At 31.8% G+C, this 23,899-nt stretch overlaps 4 protein-coding genes across 5 annotated transcripts in view; 2 read left to right on the top strand and 2 right to left on the bottom strand.

Moving 5' to 3' along the window:
* The window catches only part of LOC127903670 (probable disease resistance protein At5g63020), a 28,206-nt gene extending 22,519 nt beyond the window's left edge, over positions 1 to 5,687 (bottom strand). Inside the window, exon 1 of one of the 2 annotated variants that reach the window (XM_052444048.1) lies at positions 4,461 to 5,687. In XM_052444048.1, coding sequence (XP_052300008.1) covers positions 4,461 to 5,634 — 1,174 coding nt within the window. In that variant the 5' untranslated portion in view covers positions 5,635 to 5,687. The remainder of the gene's footprint in view (positions 1 to 4,460) is intronic. The other variant, XM_052444047.1, reaches the window with a different exon arrangement.
* LOC102626337 (probable disease resistance protein At5g63020) overlaps positions 1 to 16,690 on the bottom strand; it is a 33,723-nt gene extending 17,033 nt beyond the window's left edge. Inside the window, exons 1-2 of the mRNA XM_052444049.1 lie at positions 14,712 to 16,690; positions 3,418 to 3,741 (exon numbers count right to left, since the gene is read on the bottom strand). Of these exons, the coding sequence (XP_052300009.1) occupies positions 3,418 to 3,741; positions 14,712 to 16,604 (2,217 nt within the window). The 5' untranslated portion in view covers positions 16,605 to 16,690. The remainder of the gene's footprint in view (positions 1 to 3,417; positions 3,742 to 14,711) is intronic.
* Positions 88 to 10,234, top strand: LOC112495678 (uncharacterized). Its single transcript, XM_025092400.2, has 4 exons — positions 88 to 198; positions 528 to 592; positions 9,209 to 9,372; positions 9,594 to 10,234. Exons 1-4 carry the CDS (start codon positions 107 to 109, stop codon positions 9,855 to 9,857), a joined length of 585 nt encoding a protein of 194 aa, XP_024948168.2. The 5' UTR covers positions 88 to 106; the 3' UTR covers positions 9,858 to 10,234.
* Positions 16,691 to 20,346: 3,656 nt separating the features above from the next.
* LOC127898783 (uncharacterized) lies at positions 20,347 to 21,292 on the top strand. Its single transcript, XM_052431271.1, has 4 exons — positions 20,347 to 20,438; positions 20,539 to 20,543; positions 20,792 to 20,925; positions 21,269 to 21,292. Exons 1-4 carry the CDS (start codon positions 20,347 to 20,349, stop codon positions 21,290 to 21,292), a joined length of 255 nt encoding a protein of 84 aa, XP_052287231.1.
* The last annotated feature ends 2,607 nt before the right edge of the window (positions 21,293 to 23,899 follow it).

Genomic DNA, 23,899 nt, shown 5'->3' with positions numbered 1-23,899 from the left:
TCAATCAATCAATCAAGATGGGCCCATGATCTAACTTGCATATTTTAGGTTTCAATTCCCTCCATCACAGCATTTGACAGTTTCTTTAATTTTCAAGCCGTTTTTGATGGGTTCATCAAAGAAATGGGCAGCCATTATATCTTCAGTTTCTTCTTCTTTATATTTTTGTCTCATTGTCTTCCAAATCCCTCTTTTCAGGTAATTCTTTCTGCTTCTTCCATAATTGTTTTCTCATTTTATATAATAATGGTGATTATTTCTCACCACGTACTCACTTCTATGATTCAATTATCACATGAAATTTATTTTACTGTCAATGGCAGCATTTTTAATTCTAGTAATAAAACGTAAAATCCTATCCAACCCACATTTCTTTTTTGACATTCCTTTCATATGTGAGCGGAATTCGAATTCCAGAGGTCTTGTAGAGATTTTATTGGCTAAACTTAATAGCATCAGAAATGCTCTCGATCTATTTCGTACTTGAAATACATGTATAATACATGTTGTATTGTTTGTTTTTGCAGGATACCATGTAGAAGTGGAAAATGTACGACACCTATAGAGGTGACATGCTTCCAGTTGATTATAAGTGAAGTCTTCCCTGAATTTGTAGCCAAGTTTCTTCTGTATCCTGGAGCCTTAGCAAGTGCCATAATGAAGGGCAAAAACATTCCAAGCTATAGCAAATTGCTCCGGTTATATAACTTCACCAATTTAACGAATTCCCGGAAAGCTGATCTCCTCCGCTTAGAGGTTGTTGTAATTTTTTTTCTTTTTAACCATCATATTCATATCAATTATTTGCTATTTCGAACATTACGAGCCTTATGCTTGAATGTGATCTTTGTACCAAAAAAGTCCTAAAACCATGGGCAAAGTGAAATTCCAGAAGTTTATGTTAGGAGCCTTTCTCTTGATTTTAGCAGTACATTGCATTTCATTTTGTGCTTTTTTTTGTGGGGGAACACTAGGTTCTTGCAGGAAGCTATTTGTCTGTTGCAGGAGCCTTAATTGGAGCTCGGAGGATGAGCCTAATTGGGACACTTCTTCTGCTCTGGGGCCTTGTAAGAGAAGCGATCATGTTCAGGTTTTCTTGTGACAAAGCTTCGGGAAAAGCCGTTTATATCTACCCAACTATGGCAATTTTTGTGCTTTGTGCTTTCTTGTCTATTAGAAAGGATCTAAGGAAAATTATTCGTTGTTGTAAAGCCAAGCATATAAAAAAGTATCTCTGATTAAAAGTAAAAGATGCATGAGTTGAGGCTAATAAAGAAATGTGACTTCTGTGAGAATTTCAGTTGGGGTACATACAAGGAATGATGTAGTACTATAAGCTAAGATTTAAGAATGGCTTCGAATTTTAATGAGAGTTAGCTTAGTAGAATATTTGGGTTTCTGTAATTTGTAACAATTTTTTTCCTTTCTTTTCCTGCAAACCCTTTTCCTGTAGGATCTTGTTGCGTCTGCTAATTAAATGACGCATTACGATTTTATCCTGTTTCTTATATATGCAAGAACAAACCGGTGGTCATATAGGGGCAATTATTGGAGATGAATTATTGGAGATGAATTATTGGACAGATAGGTGTTGGGATGTGTGTAGCCACATGTGACTGTGAATTTTTTTATTTCTTTTTTTCTTGCGCTTTGCCTTTTTTTTTTTTTTTTTAATTTTTTAATAAGTAGTTTGCTTGGTTTTTGGAAGAGATCAAGAGGCAAGAAATTGAAATAAAAGAAAGGAAAAGAAATAATAAAAATATCTCTTTCCTTTTTCATTAAATTTTATTGGGATAATTATTTGTACTAAATACTTGTGTTTTGAAGATGTGTTGGTTCTTTAGTGTAAGATGATCATTATGGTTTGCTTAATAAATTATCATTGGGAGAAGTTAATTCTAGTACTTAATAAGAATCAATTAAAATTTTTTTGATGTTCTAATTTTTTTCTTGGGTTAAATTTAAGTGATTAGTGTTTAATAAATTAAAAAAAATAATTAAATCATAATCAATACTACTATTACTAAAGAGAGGTGGCATAAAATTTTTAAAAGTCTATATAACTTAGGTCACAAAGGGTTTTAATATGATAAAAATTGTATAAAATAAAAATGTATTAAATAAAAGAATTTTGATGCTGAAAGTAAAGATGATGCCAGCACGCTATAAGCATAATGGCATTTTGAGATGATTAGTTTGACAACCTTGGAATTATGGTGTTGATGTTATCAGTATTTTGATGCTGTAGATAAAATATGATGATGCTAGCCACGCTTTAATGTTATTCATGCTGGAGATAAACTTATTATTATTTCTAACAGTATAATTTACAATATTACTTTGATTTACAAATATATTTATATTTATATTTATTATAAATTAAATAATGATTTGAATAAAAAATTAAGTATTAAAAGAAAGAAATATATATTTTGATGTGTAAAAAATTAATAATAAAATATTTTTCTTGCACTTTTTATTTTATAATATTTTCTTATAATGAATATATAAAATAAAAAAGTATAAAAAAATATTTATTTTTTATTCACATTAAAATATATATTTCTTATTTTAATACTTAATTTTTATTTTTATTTCTATTCATACATTTATTTAATTTATAATAAATATAAATAAAAATATATTTAAAAATAAAAATAATATTAAAATATTATGCTATCAAACAATTATTGACTGTAATAAAAATAATAAGAAAATAAATAGAATATATTAATCATAATATGGAAAAATTGACAATCTCCCTTTCCAGCAAAGCATTTCTAAGAACAAAAAAGTTTTATTAACTGGAAATAAGAAACAGCAGTACAGAAGAATGACAAGTGACACACACGCAACACCGTAGAAAGCGTTTAAATTAAATGAAATGGATAGACAAGACAATCATTAAGCACACGCAGAAACTTTATTCACACTTTTGCGCCTTATTGCACTTTATTATTCATGAAGGCACGAAACAGCCAAACAGGGAGAGAAAGCATTTTGAGTGGCTTGATCCTCCCATTGTAGCTCTTCCCACCATTCTTTCTCCCCGTAAATGACAATTTTACGTCCCTTTGCACTGCTGGAATTGAGCGGGAGCTTCTTCAACTTTGGGCATTTCAATATGAGAATTTCCTTCAGCTGTGGAAAGGGCAAGGGATCGCGGTAGATGCGCTTCAAATTACTTGCATTTCTTAGAATCAGAGATTCGAGTTCTGTGAACAAGTTAAGCTCTCCCATCATCTCTGAAACTTCACTCAATTTTTCAAAATTTTCAACACTGATTATTTCTTCCAGGTCATCACAACCAACTATTCGCAGCCACTTGAGATTTGGAACAAAAACAAGCCACGTCAAGTCCTTCACATTTGAGCAATTCCGTATGAGAACCGAGTGAAGTTTGCGCATTTATTGTACCTCTCCCGCGCAGTCGACATTCCAGTCTTCCAAATTACTATCCTCGATATATAACTCCTCAAGATGCTCCATGTTTGCTAGATGCAACAAATTGAGCGGTAGACTGTTGCAGTTTTCGATGGACAGAGCTTGAGTGATATTCTGCAGCTTTGGGAATTTCAGAAAGTTTTCAACACCACGCGAACCATGTAAGGACAAGGTGATGAGATTTAATTGTTCCAAACAGTGGATTTCCTTCATCAATGATTCAGCATCAGCAGATAGAACGTTGCCTTCTTCCACTATTGGCTGGTGACGTGGACCGCAATGCAGCATCCTGAGTACCTGTAACTTTGAAAAGCTTGATATTAATTGCTCTGGAATTTTACACATTTCACGTGTAAACTCCAAGTTCAAATATCTCAGATTCACCAATGCCTTGAGCTCTTGCGGCAATCCACGTACTTTAGTAGAAGACAGATCAAGATGGTGTAATGAAACCAGACTTGAAATCCCCACAGGTAGTTCAGTCAGGGAACGATTTCTTCTTAGACTCAAAACTCTAAGTGAAGGCAAAGATTGAAAGAAACTCTCAGTGATCTCCTTAATACGATTACTCGCCAGAAGCAATGTTTGCAGACGCGGACAAGTGGGAATTTGTGTTATACTTTGAATTTTGTTCTGCATCAAGGATATCCTTTTGACCCCTTCCCATTCTTCAATCTTTGGGGCGTCAGTTAATCCAACTCCTGCACGAACCAAAAAGTTCTCCTCCTCCTCTACTTCATTTGCTATCCATAATGCCATGTCACGGATCATATCGTGCATTTTTACATGATCACCTGCTTCCTCCAATAAGCATGCACGAACGAGAGCACCAAGAACCCCCCACCCGCTGCTGGAATCCACAAATCCTTCACTTTTCCAATACTCTATCAACTCGGTTTTTAGAATTTCAGAGTCTTCGGGAAATAAGCAACAGTACAGGAGACAAGATCGAAGTTCATCTTTCGGCAAACTATCATAGCTGAACTTTAAGATCGAAAGCACCTTTTTCTCCATACCTTCGAATTTAGAAGCTGATTCGCTTAGGATCTCAATTGCTTCTTTCCATTCTTCAGGGTACTCTTTGCTCGCCATGGCATTACCTACTGTTTTGAGTGCTAGCGGCAAACCATGACACTGACGTGCCACATCCTCGGCTAACTTCGGAATGTCGGGATGCTTGTTAAGAACGTATCTCCCGACCACCCCCTCAAATAATTTCCAGGCATCGTCATCTCCCAAACAAAACACTTTGTACCGATTCTTATGGGCTCCCATTTTACCACAAGTACCCTCAAAACGAGTTGTGAAGACTATTCTGGACCCAGAATCTAGTGTCTGAAGAGGGACGCCCAATTTGGTTAAATCAATTTCGGACTCCCATATATCATCCAATAACAATACAAACTTCTTATGCTTTAAAGTGTTGGTGATGTCTGAAGCCCTTTCTTCAAAACTTTTATCCTGCCATGAATTTTTTGAGAAGCCTATCCTTTTCCCAATATCCTCTTGAATCTGCTTCATGTTTGGCTCTCTAGATACAACCGACCGGATAACGACATCAAAATGATGTTGTTCATCACCGCAGAATTTGTTATTGACTTGGTTTAACAGAGTAGTTTTGCCGACGCCCCCCATACCATATAAGCCAATAATTCCCTCATTCTTTTTTTGATCAGTGATGCATCTCCAAACTTGGTCAAGTATTGATTCTTGACCAACAATTGTTCGGTCAACAGCTATTGCAACCGCTGCACCTTCTGGTACCCCCTCATAAACTTCTTTCATTGCTTCCCCCTCTTTCTTCAGTTCGATCACTTTTTCTCTCAAGTTCTCCACTTTTTTGCCGAAGTCGTAGCTTGAAATCAAGTCCGTGGAACAGAAGCCTCCAAGACAGAGTCTATCAACCTGTTGATCTCCTTCTTTTTGCAGATTCTCAACTCTAGTTTCTATTTCTTCCACCCTTCTAAACCAAAGTTCCACCGTCGTCGTCCGTCTGGTTCGGGATTGTTGCTCGGCAAGCTTAACCTTATTCAGCAGATCTTGTTTTTTCGCAGTCAAGTTCTCCTTTTGAGTCTGCAAGTCATCGAGATTGCCTTTAAGACCCCATATATACTTAGCTTCTCCACCAACATAAGATAAAATTGAACGAATTGTGTCTGTTGATAAGAAAGTTGAGATGGTGCCACCCATTTTTGTCGAAAGATTTCAAAGGAATAAAAGAAGAGAAACTAACAGTAGAGTATAATGAAAAACTTTTATTATATCCTCAAGTTACAGGCGAGAGATAATATTTTTGGTTGTTATTATCATCTGACAACCTAAAATTATCTTTTTGTTGAAAATCATATTATATTATAGATCCAAATAATGTAAAGGTAAAATCATCTTTTGACCAAAATGCCATCACACGCAAATACACAATATTAAATTTTTATTTATGAGATGAAACAATTAATAATTATCATTATTTTGGGGAGATAATGATAACATTGAAATAATATTGGTGATAGTATTGAAATAATATTGATATCGATGTGCGTAAATAGTATTGAAATAATACTGTAAATTTGACCAAAATGCTAACACACCCAATTATCTTTATTAAGATGTGATGTTCGTATTTGGTGACAGTATTGAAATAATATTGATAACGAGGGTAGAATTTTTTAAAATTTTAAAAATTAAACAGTACGGACAGGTGAGTAGACTCTGCAGTGTGGTAGAATTTTTATTAGTAAATTTTTTATTAAAATAATTTTAGTTATTTAATTATTAACGTGAGTTTTTATTAAAAATTATAAAATAATTTTAATAAATAATTATAAAATTATTTAATAAAAAATGAAATATTAAATAAATAAAATATATTTTAAATATTTTGATATTTTTAAAAATGTAATTTATGTTCTAAAAAATTTAGAGTTTAAGTTTTTATTAGTCGAGACAAAAATAATTTGTTTAATATTAAAAAATTACTAAAAAGTAATGAAACAATAATAAGAAATTTTAAAAAATTATAAAATTAAATAAATATTTATAATCATCTAATACCAAAAAAACAAATATTTTTTTTAGAAACAAACAAACATTTAATAGTTCTTAAATATCATATAGAGAGGAAGAGCAAAACACAGTGAGTCAGTGACAACGAGTTGGAGAATGAAAGCAGAAGGGGAAAGAGTTTTGGTTGGTTACTCGGTGGGCAAAGGCAAACACCCTTCTGAAAAGTGGAGTCCATAAAGAGGGTGGGTTTTGTTTAAATCGTGTGGAGAAATTCTTTATGAGATGGGATGAATGCTTATGTGGGTCGGAAATTGAAATAAATATTTATTTATCACATGATCATGATCACGTCACCCATTTTATTTAAAATTGGCCAGATTCGGTGAACGAGGCATCAAATTTATTAAAATCCCTTTTGTTTGTTTTGTTAATTGTTACTCTCCGGGATTTGGAAATGTATTTTTCTGTGCCGCCGCGGCGTGAAATAATTATTTTTTTTAAAGTTTAAGTAAATGAATATTGGATGAAAAATATTTATTTAAATATTTTTTTATCTCATAATATTTTTTAAAAATATAATATTATTATTTAGTTATAATTTGAGTAGAATTTTAAAGGAAATAAATAAGTTATTTCGTCTACGTTGATAAAGATTTAAATTTAAACTTTTTAGAATAGAGATTGGAAAGTATTTTTAAATTATCTCAAATATCTTTTACTTACTTCGCAATTTAATTTCACTCACTTCACAATATAACTTTAAGAAGTTTGTCAATTAAAATAATTTTATAATTTTTAATAATTTTTTTATTAATAAGTAAAAAACTAATTTTTTTAATAAAAATTCTACTTGGAAAGTTATAGCAAGCAGAGTGTAAGAAAGCCTAGGGTCGATGCTCTCAAATCTCAATAATGGTGAGGACACCGGTAATACTAATGTAGAATAAAAGTAGATTTTTTTGCTAATATTGTTAATCTTGTTTGGTAATGAGATTGTATGGCAATAACTTTTAATGTTTGGTAAACACTAACTATTGTGACTTAAGAATTAAATTAATTTGATCCACCACTTTTATTTGGAAAACTTATAATATCTTTATAATTTTTTTTCAAAATAATTATTTATAAGTCATATTTATTATATGTTAATCATTTTTATTTCATAATTATATTTTTTTTACAACAATTATGTTAACTCAATACCAAACATGGCCTTAATGAGAGTAGATTGAATATAATTAAAAGTAAATTTCTGAACTAGTCTGGGTAGATTTATAAAATAATATATAAATACATGTATCTAAAGTCCCAATAAACGTAAAATAATAATACATCTATATAAATTGTAACATTAAAAAAAAGAAGGAAGAAGAGTACCCAACACATTTTTAGCTTGGGGAGATATCAACTAGCTGCAGGACATAAGGTTATGACTTTGCACTATTAAATGTTTAAGGTTTATAACAAGCTACTGCTGTTCAAACATCATTAAAGTGAGCTCTTTAGCATTAAAGTTTAATTAAAGCGTTTAATACTTTTTAATTTATTTTAAGTAATATACATTAAAGTAATAATGTAGAAACAAATAAGTATGTATAATGAAATAGAAAAAAAGCATTGCAAATACAGTTGGTATTATTGAAAGAACGTCTGTTAGTTCTACTTTGAGTTTTTTGAGAAAATTATTTCAACTGGGTGGGGAAGAAAATGATCTTCCCGTCTTGCTTTGTTAGATCCTTTGTTAAAAAAGGAGTTATTGTCACATGAGATAGCTCATTTCCTTCTCCCAATGGTTATAGTGGGGGTGTTCAGTTGGATGACACTCTAAAAACTTTGATTAACATATCATTACCAGATAATATTTATTTATTTATTTATTTGAGGTTGAAAAATTCTCAGGGTTGGAAACTAGAATAAACATTTTGTTATCACACGCACTTAATAGTGTAACTTGCAAAAGGGCTAGCCAAGGCTGTTTCTATCTAAAATGGCGTATTTTTTGGCAATAAAATTAAAAGAAGTGAAAAACCGGCTAACATTATGGATGACTCCTAAATTTTGGCTATTTTCATGATATTTTCACCAAATTTTCTCCACTAATTACTGAAAAAAAAAAAACAAATGAACCATTTCCTAATTTAAGAGAGAAAACTGATGTCACTATGTACGGACACTTTTCAATTACTATGTAATCAATCAATCAAGATGGCCCCATGAATTAATTTGCGTATTTTAGAGTTTCAACTTTCAATTCCCTCCATCACAGCATTTTACAGTTTCAAGCCTTTGTTGATGGGTTCATCAAAGAAATGGGCAGCCTTTATATCTTCAATTGCTTCTTCTTTATATTTTTGTTTCATTGTCTTCCAAATCCCTCTTTTCAGGTAATTCTTCCTGTTTCTTCCATAATTATTTTCTCATTTTATATAATAATGGTGATTATTTTGTCATCATTTACGTCACTTTTATGATTCAATTATCACATGAAATTCATTTTACTGTCACTGGCAGCATTATTCAATTCTATTAATAAGCATAAAAGCCGACTCAACCCACATTTCTTTTTGACATTCATTTCACATATGAGGAGTTGGAATCCCAGATGTCTTGTAGAGATTTCATTGGCTAAACTTAATAGCATTAAAAATGCTTTTGAAATACATGTATAATACATGTTGTATTGTTTGTTTTTGTAGGATACCATGTAGAAGTGGAAAATGTACAACACCTATAGAGGTGACATGCTTCCAGTTGATTATAGGTGAAGTCTTCCCTGAATTTGTAGCCAAGGTTCTTCTGTATCCTGGAGCATTGGCAAGTGCCATAATGAAGGGCAAAAGCATTCCAAGCTACAGCAAATTGCTGCGGCTATATAACTTCACCAATCTAACAAATTCCCGGAAAACTGATCTCCTCCGCCTAGAGGTTATTGTTATTCTTTTTTTTTTAAACAATCATATTCATGTCAATTATTGCTATTTCAAACATTACGAGCCTTATGCCTAAATATGATCTTTGTACAAAAAGAGTCATAAAACCATAGGCAAACCAAAACTCCAAAATTTTATTTTAGGAGCTTTTCTCTTGAACTTAGTAGTACATTGCATTTCATTTTGTCATTTTTTTTTCTTTTGGAGGAACATCAGGTTCTTGCAGGAAGCTATTTGTCTGTTGCAGGAGCCTTAATTGGAGCTTGGAGGATGAGCCTAATTGGGACACTTCTTCTGCTCTGGGGCCTTGTAAGAGAAGCGATGATGTTCAGGTTTTCTTGTGACAAAGCTTCAGGAAAAGCTGTTTCTATCTATCCAACTATGGCAATTTTTGTGCTTTGTGCTTTCTTGTCCATTAGAAAAGATTTAAGGAAAATTATTCATTGTTGTAAAGCCAAGCATATCAAAAAGTATCTCTGATTAAAAGTAAAAGATTTATGAGTTAAGGCTGATGAAGAAATGTGATTTCTAGGAGAAATTCAGTTGGGGTACATAGAAGGAAGTATAGGCTGAGATTTTAGAAGGGCTTCAAATTTTAATGGGAGTTGGCTAGTAGAATACTTGCGTTCTGTAGATTGTAACAGTTTTTGGCTTTCTTTTTTTGTAGGATCTTTTTGCCTCTGCTAGTTATAGGACACGTTATGATTTTATCCTGTTTCACTACTGAAGATTAGCGGCAAATATTGAAATCCCTGTGAAAATTTATTAGAGCATCTATTTCAATACTGCAAATTATTTTTGACAGAATTAAATATCAAGCACGTGACTTCCAATCTATGCCCTGCTACTTTATTTCATTTGAAGTTTCAATCTTTGTGAGGGATCTAAGGAAATTATGCTGCAGATTTAAAACATCCGATGTTGCTTCTATGTTCCTTCATGCCACTAAAGTTTTCATTCTATTATCATATTTGTCACTCAGTTTCCAATGATTTAAACCTGAGAATATGGGAGATGAATGCTGATGATAATGGCTAAGAAAGTGTGAAACATGAACTTCTTTAGATAGATTTTATGGTTCAAATCAAATGGTAGGCAAGACAATGTAATGTGAACATTGCACATCTGGAATTGGGACAAGCTGACAAAATATTCAGCATCGATTGAATGTTGTAAATTGGCATCATAGGCCCAAACAACTGAGAAAGAGAGAGTGATGAGTGATAGAGTTTGAAATTCACTTGTTTTGGTGGATTTTGGTTCTTGAAGGAACTCAGAGAGAAGGTTGGGCCTTTCGATGATTTCTTTCGTGCATTATGAATTTACGATAAAGAATCCTTATTTCTAATGGTGGTCATTGGTTAAGAGAAGCTGGTATGTGAAGTTGAAGGCAGATCTATTCCATGGGTATTGAATTTTAGATGCTCATGCAGGTTTGTTAGCTTAAAAAACCCGATTGAATTTAAATCTGGTTCTGGCTATGCCCCCCTTCTTTCTTCCTTCAGTTCTCTTAATGAAAGCAGGAAATTTCAAGAATTTGACAAGAGTTTTGGTTCAAATGCTCCATTGGGTGGCGATTCTTTTCTTAATCTAATGAAATTCCCTGGTCTTCTTGCTCTGCTCTGACCCTGTGTTAAATAAGGAGTTACCATCGCATGGGAGGAATTCCCTTCCTTCTCTTAATGATAAAATTGAATGCTTTAAAGGTTGATCACACACTGATTGTGGAGAACCTATGGAGAAATTGGATTTTTCTAGAGAAATCAGGTGCATGCCACAGAGTAATGCCTCGTCTTATCTCTCATATTTGGTATGATGAGGTATTTTGTTCTGTTCCTTTCCTGGAGGTGTGTGTGTGTTGCAACAGAGCTAAAGGAAGCTAAGCTAAAGCCATTTCAAGCTGGGGTCCTTTGAGTATTAAGGTGCTCGAAACAATTAGCATTCTAACTGCTGGGTTTAGCAGGAAAAATTGCAGAGCATGTAATTTCCTTCTGTGACTCATTTTGTATTTCTTTCACATTTCTTGTCTTATATGATCTGGTTATGGTGTATCTGGAAATATGATGTCAGCAGACGCTTAGGCAATATGTAGGTTTTGATGTTAACAATTTCCTTCAAACTAGAACTGAATTTTACTGCAGAACCAAGAAAAGTAAAAGAGAGTAGAATTAGCCATTTTCTTCAAGAATTGGAGGTAAAGCTTACTTGATTGAGCAACGTTAAATGGACAATTAACTTCTACCATATTGAACTTGCCATTTTCTTTTTCTTCATTACTAATTTGTTGTTCTTTATTATCTTTCTTCACATACAAAGAAGGGGTGAAAATTGTAAAGATAGCTCACAATGCTTTTGAGGCTTACTCTCCATCTTGATTGGATTGGGAAAATAAATTTTTTCAAACTTGAACAATCATATGCAAATTGTTTGAAGACTGCGAAAACCGCTTTGTAGCAAATTTTGTATCTCTCTTGCATTCTCATATGCAAATTGAATAAGAAAATTTTTGAGATGCTTCATGTATGCTCGAGGTAAAACATTGAGGGACACTAGAATATAAATTTTTGTAAGCCATAGAGATTCTGTACAAATCAGCAACTTTTGTAATGTTAAAAGAATTTCAAGAATAGGGCAACTATCGAAGGTAATGCTCAACAGATTCAAGTTTTCCAAATAGAGCAACTTATGAAGGTTCGACATCTTCATATAAAGCTCTACCTTCTTCTTCTCCACTATAATTACTGCAACCCAGCATTTTGAGTGCCTGTCAACTTTAGAAAGTTACGCAGCAGTTGCGGGCACTCATTTTTTGATGTTACATATTCCAAGTTCAAATATCTAAGATTTACCAAGGCCTTCATCTCTTCTAGCAACTCCTTTATGACAGTTAAAGAAGGTAATTTGGTCAGAAATATAAAGAATCCTAGATTCAAAACGTTAAGAGAAGGTATAAATTGAAAGAAACCATAAATGATCATACTAATTTTGATTCTCTAAAGGAGCAAAGTTAGGAGACAAGGACAATTAGGAATTGCTGATAGACTCGTAATATTATTGTCCATCAATGATATCCTTTTGACCTCTTCCCATTCTTCAATCTTTGGTGCTGCAGTTAATAAAACTCCCGCATGAACCAAAAAAGTTCTCCTCCTACTCTATTTTACATGCTATCTGCAATGCCATATCCCGAATCACTTCCTGCATTTGACATGATTATCATTTACCTCTTGTAATAAATATGTGTGAAGAAGATCACTGATAATGGTGGATCGGTGGATCCTTCATCAAAATCAAGTACAAATCCCTCGTTAATCCAATAATCAATCAATTCCCCTTTATAAACCTCAAAATATTCACGAAATAAACTATAATACAAGAAATGATCTAATTAAGAAGAGCACTAAAGGTACTATTGGCGAGGGCAGTGAACATTGTTATCCTGGCCTAAGATGATAATCTTGATCTTTTGCCTTCGGATGATCCTCTTCTTAATAAATGCATCGATCCAATGGATGCTTTCGTCTACAGTCAAATAGGTGAAATCTGCTGAAAAAGCTACGTAGAGATTGCAGAATATTTTTATTTTTTACCTGCATTTTGCTAAAACTACTTTCGAAAGTGAGATACGGAGCCTTCGGGCTGAGAAAATCAAGCCACGATTTGCCATTTAGGCCGATGGACCATTTTTTATTAGTAGCACAAATTTTTTTAATACCAATATTACATAAATCTCACTGCTTCGAGATAATCAATCTCCGAAATAGATAAACTTTTTAAGAAAGAAGTCATATTCAGTTAAGCAACTTGAAAGCCTTATTACTAGCAATGTAATTCTTGGAACAAAGAAATTTTTTAGCTGAAAATAGGAAATAATATCTATGATTTACCATTTATCCCATATTATTTTTATAATAACCAATAATTTCTAACAACATAATTTACAATATTACTTTTATTTACAAATATATTTTTATTCATATTTATTATAAATTAAATAAATCATATGAATGATGATTTGAATAAAAAATTAAATATTAAAAGTAAGAAATATATGTTTTGATGTGAATAAAAAATTAACAATAAAATATCTTTCTTGCACTTTTTATTTTATAAATATTTTCTTATAATGAATACATAAAATAAATAAGTACAAACAAATATTTATTTTTTATTCACATGATAATATATATTTCTTGTTTTAATACTTAATTTTTATTTTTATTTCTATTCATACATTTATTTAATTTATAATAAATATGAATAAAAATATATTTAAAAATAAAAATAATATTAAAAAATTATGCAAAATAGTAGGAAAGTAAATAGAATATATTAATCATAATATGGGAAAATTGTGAATCTCCCTTACCAGCAAAGCATTTCTAAGAACAAAAAAATTTTATTAACTGGAAATAGGAAACAGCAGTACAGAAGAATGACAAGTGACACACACGCAACACCGTAGAAAGCTTTTAAATTAAATGAAATGGATAGACAAGATAATCATTAAGCACACGCAGAAACTTTATTCAAAGTCTTGCTTGGTATTGCACTTTATTGTTCATCAGGTAGGAAACAGGGAGAGAAAGCATTTTGTGTGGCTTGATCCTCCCATTGTAGCTCTTCCCACCATTCTTTGTCCCCGTAAATGACAATTTTACGTCCCTTTGCCCTGCTGGAATTGAGCGGGAGCTTCTTCAACTTTGGGCATTCTGATATGCGAATTTCCTCCAGCTGTGGAAAGGGCAAGGGATCGTGGTAGATGCGCTTCAAATTACTTGCATATCCTAGACTCAGAGATTCGAGCTCTGAGAACAAGTTAAGCTCTCCCATCATCTCTGAAACTTCACTCAATTTTTCAAATTTTTCAACACTGATTATTTCTTCCATTTCATCACAATCAAATATTCGCAGCCTCTTGAGATTTGGAACAAAAACAAGCCACGTCAAGTCCTTCACATTTGAGCATTCGTATATTGTAACAAAGTGAAGTTTACGCATTTTTTGTACCTCTCCCGCGCAGTCGACATTCCAGTCTTCCAAATTACTGTCCCAAATGCTTAACTGCTCAAGATGCTCCATGTTTGCTAGATGCAACAAATTGAGCGGTAGACTGTTGCAGTTTTCGATGGACAGAGCTTGAGTGATATTCTGCAGCTTTGGGAATTTCAGAAAGTTTTCAACACCACGCGAACCATGTAAGGACAAGGTGATGAGATTTAATTGTTCCAAACAGTGGATTTCCTTCATCAATGATTCATCATCAGCAGATAGAACGTTGCCTTCTTCCACTATTGGCGGGTGGCTTGGACCGCAACGCAGCATCCTGAGTACCTGTAACTTTGAAAAGCTTGATATCAGCTGCTGTGGAATTTTACTCATTTCATTTGTATACTCCAAGTTCAAATATCTCAGATTCACCAATGCCTTGAGCTCTTGCGGCAACCCACTTATGCCAGTCCAAGACAGATCAAGATGGTGTAATGAAACCAAACTTGAAATCCCTGCAGGTAGTTCAGTTAGGTAATGATTTCCACTTAGATTCAAAACTCTAAGCGAAGGCAAAGATTGAAAGAAACTCTCAGTGATCTTCGCAATATGATTTCGATTTAGAAGCAAAGTCTGGAGACGCGGACAAGTGGGAATTTGTGGTAGACTTTGAATTTTGTTCTGCATCAAGGATATCCTTTTGACCCCTTCCCATTCTTCAATCTTTGGGGCGTCAGTTAATCCAACTCCTGCACGAACCAAAAAGTTCTCCTCCTCCTCCTCTACTTCATTTGCTATCCATAATGCCATGTCACGGATCATATCGTGCATTTTTACATCATCACCTCCTTCCTCCAATAAGCATGCACGAACGAGAGCACCAAGAACCCCCCACCCGCTGCTAGAATCCACAAATCCTTCACTTTTCCAAGACTCTATCAACTCGGTTTTTAGAATTTCAGAGTCTTCGGGAAATAAGCAACAGTACAGGAGACAAGATCGAAGTTCATCTTTCGGCAAACTATCATAGCTGAACTTTAAGCTCGAAAGCACCTTTTTCTCCATATCTTCGAATTTAGAAGCTGATGCGCTTAGGATCTCAATTGCTTCTTTCCATTCTTCAGGGTACACTTTGCTCGCCATGGCATTACCTACTGTTTTGAGTGCTAGCGGCAAACCATGACACTGACGTGCCACATCCTCGGCTAACTTCGGAATGTCGGGATGCTTGTTAAGAACGTAACTCCCGACCACCCCCTCAAATAATTTCCAGGCATCGTCATCTCCCAAATAAAACACTTTGTACCGATTCTTATGGGCTCCCATTTTACCACAAGTACCCTCAAAACGAGTTGTGAAGACTATTCTGGACCCAGAATCTAGTGTCTGAAGAGGGACGCCCAATTTTGTTAAATCAATTTCGGACTCCCATATATCATCCAATAACAATACAAACTTCTTATGCTTTAAAGAGTTGGTGATGTCTGAAGCCCTTTCTTCAAAACTTTTTCTCTGCCATGAATCTGTTGAGAAGCCTATCCTTTTCCCAATATCCTCTTGAATCTGCATCAAGTTTGGCTCTCTAGATACAACCGACCAGATAACGACATCAAAATCATGCTCCTCACTGCAGAACTTGTTGTTGACTTGTTTTAACAGAGTAGTTTTGCCGATGCCCCCCATACCATATAAGCCAATAATTTCCTCATTCTTTTCTTGATCTGTGATGCCTCTCCACACTCGGTCAAGTATTGATTCTTGACCAACGATTGTTCGGTCAACAGCTTTTTCAACCGCTGCACCTTCTGGTACCCCCTCATAAACTTCTTTCATTGCATCTCCCTCTTTCTTCAGTTCGATCACTTTTTCTTTCAAGTTCTCCACTTTATTGCCGAAGTCGTAGCTTGAAATCAAGTCCTTGGAACAGAAGCCTCCAAGACAGAGTCTATCAACCTGTTGATCTCCTTCTTTTTGCAGATTCTCAACTCTAGTTTCTATTTCTTCCACCCTTCTAAACCAAAGTTCCACCGTCGTCGTCCGTCTGGTTCGGGATTGTTGCTCGGCAAGCTTAACCTTATTCAGCAGATCTTGTTTTTTCGCAGTCAAGTTCTCCTTTTGAGTCTGCAAGTCATCGAGATTGCCTTTAAGACCCCATATATACTTAGCTTCTCCACCAACGTATGATAAAATTGAACGAATTGTGTCTGTTGATAAGAAAGTCGAGATGGTGCCACCCATTTTTGTCGAAAGATTTCAGAGGAATAAAAGAAGAAGAGAAACTAACAGTAGAATATAATGAAAAACTTTTATTATCTCCTCAAGTTATAGGCGAGAGATAATATTTTTGGTTATTATTATCATCTGACCACCTAAAACTATCTTTTTTCTGAAAATCATATTATATTATAGATCCAAATAATGTAAAGGCGAAATCATCTTTCTGACGAAAATGCTACCACACACAAAGTCACAAATACAGAATATTAAATTTTTATTTATGGGATGAAATAATTAATTATTATCATTATTTTGGGGGGTCCCCGGGTTCAGCTTTTTGACCAAAATGCAGCATCTTCAAAAGAACCTTTAAATTTTATCATTTAAATTTCAATTTGTTTACTGATGTGGTAAATAAATGTATAAAAAAATATAATTTCTTTCAAAAAACTTACCAAATAAGAATAAATTAATATTATTTTAATCAAATCTTTTTCACTATTAAATTATATTGTTATTATATTTTTTAAAAGAAATATAAATAATAATTATTGCAGTCTTATCTTTTCAATAAATAATAATAAAATATTAATAGAAGAAGGAGAAACTCACTCGGCAATATTGAAGAGTGAGAAACAAATTTTATTTGAAGAATCTAAATTAACGTGTCTTTTGGAGTGTTTAATATTGATATGGCTCTTCAAATAAGAAGTAAAATCTTATTTGAAGAGTCTTTTGGAAATGCTCTAACACACCCAATTATCTTTATTAAGATGTAATGTTCGTATTTGGTGATAGTATTGAAATAATATTGATAGCGAGGGCAGAATTTTTAAAATTTTTAAAAATTAAACAGTATGGGCAGGTGAGCAGACTCTGCAGAGTGGTAGAATTTTTATTAGTAAAATTTTTATTAAAATAATTTTAGTTATTTAATTATTAATGTAAGTTTTTATTAAAAAATATAAAATTATTTTAATAAATATTTTTTAAAATTATTTTATAAAAATAAAATGAAATATTAAATAAATAAAATATATTTTAAATATTTTGATATTTTTAAAAAATTTAATTTTTGTTCTCAAAAATTTAGAGTTTAAGTTTTTATTAGTCGAGACAAAAATAATTTATTTAATATTTAAAAATCTACTAAAAAATAATGAAACAAAAATAATAAATTTTAAAAAATTATAAAATTAAATAAATATTTATAATCATCTAATACCAAAAAAACAAACTTTTTTTTTAGAAACAAACAAACATTTAATAGTTCTTAAATATTTTATAGGAGGAAGAGCAAAACACAGTGAGTCAGTGACAACGAGTTGGAGAATGAAAGCAGAAGGGGAAAGAGTTTTGGTTGGTTACTCTGTGGTCAAACACCCTGCTGAGAAGTGGAGTCCATAAAGAGGGTGGGTTTTGTTTAAATCGTGTGGAGAAATTCTTTATGAGATGTGCTGATGTGGGTCGGAAATTGAAATAAATATTTATTTATCACATGATCAGGATCACGTCACTCATTTTATTTAAAATTGGCCAGGTTCGGTGAACCAGGCATCAAATTTATTAAAATCTTTTTTTTTTTTGTTTTGTTAATTGTTACTGTCCGGGATTTGGAAATGTATTTTTCTGTGCCTCCGCGGCGTGAAATAATTATTTTTTAAAAGTTTAAGTAAATGAATATTTGTTAACTCACGTGTATATATATGTATAACAAGTCACGTGTATATATTATTGGTTGTTATATGTTTCCTAGTTTGATAGGATTTCCTTTCCTTGTGAACTAGGGTAATTCTTATGTACATATAAATATTGATCAATAAGAGTGCAGACCACTGCAGTTTTGCATCGTAAAATTCTTCAATATTGGATGAAAAATATTTATTTAAATATTGCATAAAAATATTTATTTAAATTTTTTATCTCATAATATTTTTTAAAAAATTATAATATTATTATTTAGTTATAATTTGAGTAGAATTTTAAAGGAAATAAATAAGTTATTTCGTCTACATTGATAAAGATTTAAATTTAAACTTTTTAGAATAGAGATTGGAAAGTATTTTTAAATTATTATAAATTGTCTCAAATATCTTTTACTTACTTAACAATTTAATTTCACTCACTTCACAATATAACTTTAAGAAGTTTGTCTATTAAAATAATTTTATAATTTTTAATAATTTTTTTTATTAATAACTAAACAACTAATTTTTTTAATAAAAATTCTACTTGGAAAGTTATAGCAAGCATAGTATAAGAAAGCCTAGGGTCGATGCTCTCAAATCTCAATAATGATGAGGACACTGGTAATACTAATGTTAGAATAAAAGTAGATTTTTTTCGCTAATATTGTTAATCTTGTTTGGTAATGAGATTGTATGGCAATAATTTTTAGTGTTTGGTAAACACTAACTATTGTGACTTAAAAATTAAATTAATTTGATCCACCACTTTTATTTGGAAAAATTATAATATCTTTATAATTTTTTTTCAAAATAATTATTTATAAGTCATATTTACTATATATTAATAATTTTTTTTTTCATATTTTTTTTTTCACAACAATTATGTTAACTCAATACCAAACATGGCCTTAATGAGAATAGATTGAATATAATTAAAAGTAAGGATTTCTAAACTAGTCTGGGTAGATTTATAAAATATATTATAAATACATGTATCTAAAGTCCCAATAAACGTAAAATAATAATACATCTATATAAATTGTAACATTAAAAAAAAAAGGAAGAAGAGTACCCAATACATATTTTTGGCTTGGGGATATATCAACTAGCTGCAGGACATAAGGTTATGACTTTGCACTATTAAATGTTTAAGGTTTATAACAAGCTATTGCTGTTCAAACATCATTAAAGTGAGCTCTTTAGCATTAAAGTTTAATTAAAGCGTTTAATACTTTATAATTTATTTCAGAAAAATTATCATTGCACCACCTTTATTTTGTTTTATATTCATCCAAAATAAGGTAATTATTAAAATTTTACAAAATCTAAATTTAATAAAAATCAGTTGAGCACCTCTATTTGAGATTTATTTTTATTAAAATTAGGGTATTTTTATAATAATAATTTTTTATTTTTCAAAGCTTTTATAAGATAAAATGGTCTTTTAATTTTTTTAAGGGTAAAATTATCATTTCATTTAAATTATTTAATGGTGTTAGCGCAAAAGTGACTAGTTGATACAAATTTAAAAAGAAAAGTGGTGCAAAGAACATGTTAGATTTTTGTGGTGGTTGGATGAATATAAAGCAAAATAGAGGTGGTGCAGTGATGATTTCTCTTTATTTTGAGTAATATATGTTTAAATAATAATACACAAACAGATGAGCATGTATAATGAATTTAAAAAAGAAAAGCACGTGAGATATTCGACAAAATGTATAATCGATAAAAATGTTAGAAAGGACCATTTGTATCCAAAATGGGGTATTTTTGGCTATAAAAATAAAAGAAATGAACAGCTAGCGAAAATATAAATGGCTTCTCTAAAATTTGGCTATTTTCATAAATTTTCTGATATTTTACAAAATTTTCTCCACTAATTAGTGTAAAAATAAATAAACAATTTCCTAATTTAAGAGAGAAAACTGATGCTAGTAATGTAACGCACACTTGGCACGTGCTATGTGTTCGATCAATCAAGATGGCCGGCCCCATGAATTAACTTGCGTATTTTACAGTTTCAATTCCCTCCATCACGGCGTTTTATAGTTTCTTTAATTTGCAAACCGTTTTTTATGCGTTCATCAAAGAAATGGACAGCCATTATATCTTCAATTTCTTCTTCCTTATATTTTCGTTTTATTGTCTTCCAAATCCCTCTTTTCAGGTAATTAATTTCTTTCTGTTTCTTCCATAACTATTTTCTCATTTAATAAAATAATGGTGATTAGTTCTCATTATAAGTGAAGTCTTCCCTGAATTTGTAGCCAAGGTTCTTCTATATACTTAGAGCCTTTGCAAATGCTATAATGAAAGGCAAAAATATTTCAAACTACAGCAAATTGTTGCGGTTCTATAGCTTCACCAATCTAAAGAATTCCCGGAAAACTGATTTCCTCTGCCCAGAGGTTGTCGTAAATTTTTTTTTTAAACCCTCATATTCATCATAATTCCTGCAAGAACATTAGGAGCCTTAAGCCTAATTATAATCATTTTTTTTTGGAACGTGGGTTCTTGCAGGAAGCTATTTGTCTGTTACAGGAGCCTTAATTGGAGGTCGGAGGATGAGCCTAATTAGGACACTGCTTCTACTCTGGGGCCTTCCAAGAGAAGCGATCATGTTCAGGTTTGCTTGTGACAAAGCTTCGAGAAAAGTTGTTTATATCGACCCAAATATGCCAATTTTTGTGCTTTGCACTTTCTTGTCTATTAGAAACGATTTAAGGAAAATTATTTGTTGTTGTAAAGCCAAGCATATAAAAAATTATCTCTGATTAAAAGTAAAAGATTTATGAGTTGAGGCTGATAAAGAAATGTGATTTATGGGTGAAGTACAATTGGGGTACATAGAAGGAATGATGTAGTAGTACAAGTTGAGATTTTAGAATCGCTTCGACTTTAGTGGGAGTTGGCCAGTAGAATATTTGTGTTTCTGTAGTTAGGAGAATATTTGCGTTTCTGTAGCTTGTAACTTTTTTTTGCCTCCTTTTTCTGTAGGATCTTGTTGCCTCTGCTGTTTAAAAGACACTTTATGATTTTAATCCTGTTTCAATACTGAAAATTTGTTATAAATATAGAAATCCCATTGAAAAATTTATTAGAGCATCAATTTCAGTACTGCAAATTAATTTTGACAACATCAAATATCAAGCATGTGACCTCCAATCTTTATTTTGCTACTTTATTTCATTTGAAGTTTTAATTTTATTCAGGGGCCTAAGCAAATTATAATGTAGATTTTAAAACATCCCGAGTTGCTTCTATGTTCCTTCATGCCACTAAAGTTTGGATGGTGTTATCATGTTTGTTACTCAATTTTCCATGATGTAAGCCTGAGGAGAAGAATGTTGATGATAAGGGATAAGAATATGTGAAACGCGAGCTACTTCACACAATGATTTTGTGGCTTAGGATCTAATGGTGGGCAAGGCACGGTAATGTGCACAATGCATTCTCTTATGGAATTCGGACAAGCTGGCAGAACATTCAGCATCAATATGAACATTATAACATGATAAAGTTTGAAATTTGCTAGTTTTGGTGGATTTTGGTCGTTGAAGGAACTGAGAGAGAAGGTTCAATTTAGCAGGCTGACCAAAATTTAAAAGAAGAAACTGTTATGCTGAGGCATGTGAAAATACGGCAGGTTCTATTATTTTTTTAATGCAGAGTTACGAACAAGTAATTTTATCATCAATGTTCGCAAAAACGATATGCCAATACACACACATGGTGTCCTCATTTTTTTTTTTTAATATAGACACACTTTTAAGGGAGTTTAATAGAGTTAATTTTTAAACTTATTAAACTGTACAGTTTCATAGTGTATTGAAAATTAACTCTATTAGATCACAAGACATAACAACATGTCCTCATTAAAAAAAATAATGAGAACGCCTGCACTTAAAAGTGATTATATATATATATGGGGGTTCTTTAACTTCTTATCAATCAACAAACAAGTTGATATAAAATATTATAAATTAGAAATACATTTGTTAGCCATTTATATTATTTCTTATAATAAATTTATATTTGTTATCAGGTTGTTGTCGTCAACTCTTCAAAACGGAAAAGCCTCGAATTAAAATAAAGATTACTATTTTTAAACAATTCATGCGAAACAAGTCATAAAACTTATGACAGGACATATCCCATTTTTTATGTAAACTTGTTCCTCAGAAGTGGAATTCCTCATAATTTGCGATGTTTAGCATAATATTATGATATCCGAGAATTCCTTATAATTTTAATTCAATAAATTAAAATTAATGAATTAATTCAATTTTGCATAATATTTCGTACCATACAATGACTTAATTCCAATGACTAACAGACAATTCGTGATTGTGATATCCGAGAATATTATACATCAACTTGTTCATGGTTAGATATAGAAAAATATAATGTTTAGTTGGCATGTCGCTTTTGTAAATTTGATTAAAATTTGGTTGTGTACAATCATACAATTTCAATGGCATTATCGAAATATTAAACTCATGGACATGAACTAATGGAAGAGTTGTTCAACGACCTACATATGTTTGCATTGTCATTAATATTGGGCAGTCCCCGATGTATGTTGAAAAGTCAGAAAAAGAAAAGATTTTTAAATGTTGACACATAAGTGCGGATTGCTTCAAATTCTTTTACTCTTAAATTCATTGGGTGAACAACACTGTAATCTCACGTAAAAATTGTAAACCGTATGAAAAGTAAATATGTGTCAATAACAACTTTTTATTACATAATATTCATTAAATAGACAATAAATTATTTGAGTGTATAATAAAAATATATTAATTTACCAATAATAACATTGTAGGACTCAATAATGAACATGACTATGTCTAAATTGAATATTTTCAATAATAGTAATAATGAACTTGCCTCATAATCCTTAAATTATCATTAATTAAATTTTTTTATTTATTATTTATTATTATTCTTCTTCTTCTTCTTCTTCTTCTTCTGTATGGTAACCAAACTTTAACCCTCTTCTTTCTTCATCTTCCTAATTAGTTCAAAGATATATCCTAAATATTATTAATACGCCAACTTGTCATGTGAAGGAGGATAATAACAACGTAAAGCTCAAAGCAGACATTTTCAGATATGCTTTATAGAAAAAATATATATATTATATCATGATACGTTAACATCCAAAATCAATTTATACACACACATAATGTTTGTTCATTGAGTTTCGAAGAGCAAAAGTTAGTGGCATGGTAATATATAAATCTCAAAGCGATTCTAGACGCCAATGGCCCATCGGCAATGAACCTGCCCCTCAATTCAACTGGGATTTTTATTACCCTCCCAAATGAGTAGATAATCTTTGTCATAAATGTGTATAGAACAAATATATCTTCCGAATATTAATAAAGTAGATATATTATAAATGTAATATTAGTGTTCAAAAAATAAAGTAAGCATTTTAAATTACTTTTTATAATATTTGAGTGTTTGACCAAATCTTCTACTGAAAATTAAAGAAGAATGAACCAAATCCTCTGCGGCAGCTTTAAAACTTTATTCCGGGGAAAGAAGGGAGAATTGCGGTGAGAGGATCAGCAAATGTTTTTTTATTTGTTTTTCAGCTGAGTGGGGCGTGGCCCCCTGACC

This window comes from Citrus sinensis, chromosome 7, assembly GCF_022201045.2.
Source record: "Citrus sinensis cultivar Valencia sweet orange chromosome 7, DVS_A1.0, whole genome shotgun sequence".
Taxonomy (NCBI): Eukaryota; Viridiplantae; Streptophyta; class Magnoliopsida; order Sapindales; family Rutaceae; genus Citrus; species Citrus sinensis.
This window is presented reverse-complemented; position numbering and strand designations above follow the sequence as displayed.

Excerpts from the sequence above, each read along its gene's own strand:
- LOC112495678 (XM_025092400.2), top strand. The coding sequence starts at position 107 with ATGGGTTCATCAAAGAAATGGGCAGCCATTATATCTTCAGTTTCTTCT. Across the intron at positions 199-527 it reads TTCCAAATCCCTCTTTTCAG|GATACCATGTAGAAGTGGAA; the intron begins GTAATTCTTTCT and ends TTGTTTTTGCAG. Across the intron at positions 9,373-9,593 it reads CTGATCTCCTCCGCCTAGAG|GTTCTTGCAGGAAGCTATTT; the intron begins GTTATTGTTATT and ends GAGGAACATCAG.
- LOC127898783 (XM_052431271.1), top strand. The coding sequence starts at position 20,347 with ATGCGTTCATCAAAGAAATGGACAGCCATTATATCTTCAATTTCTTCT. Across the intron at positions 20,926-21,268 it reads GTGACAAAGCTTCGAGAAAA|GATCTTGTTGCCTCTGCTGT; the intron begins GTTGTTTATATC and ends CTTTTTCTGTAG.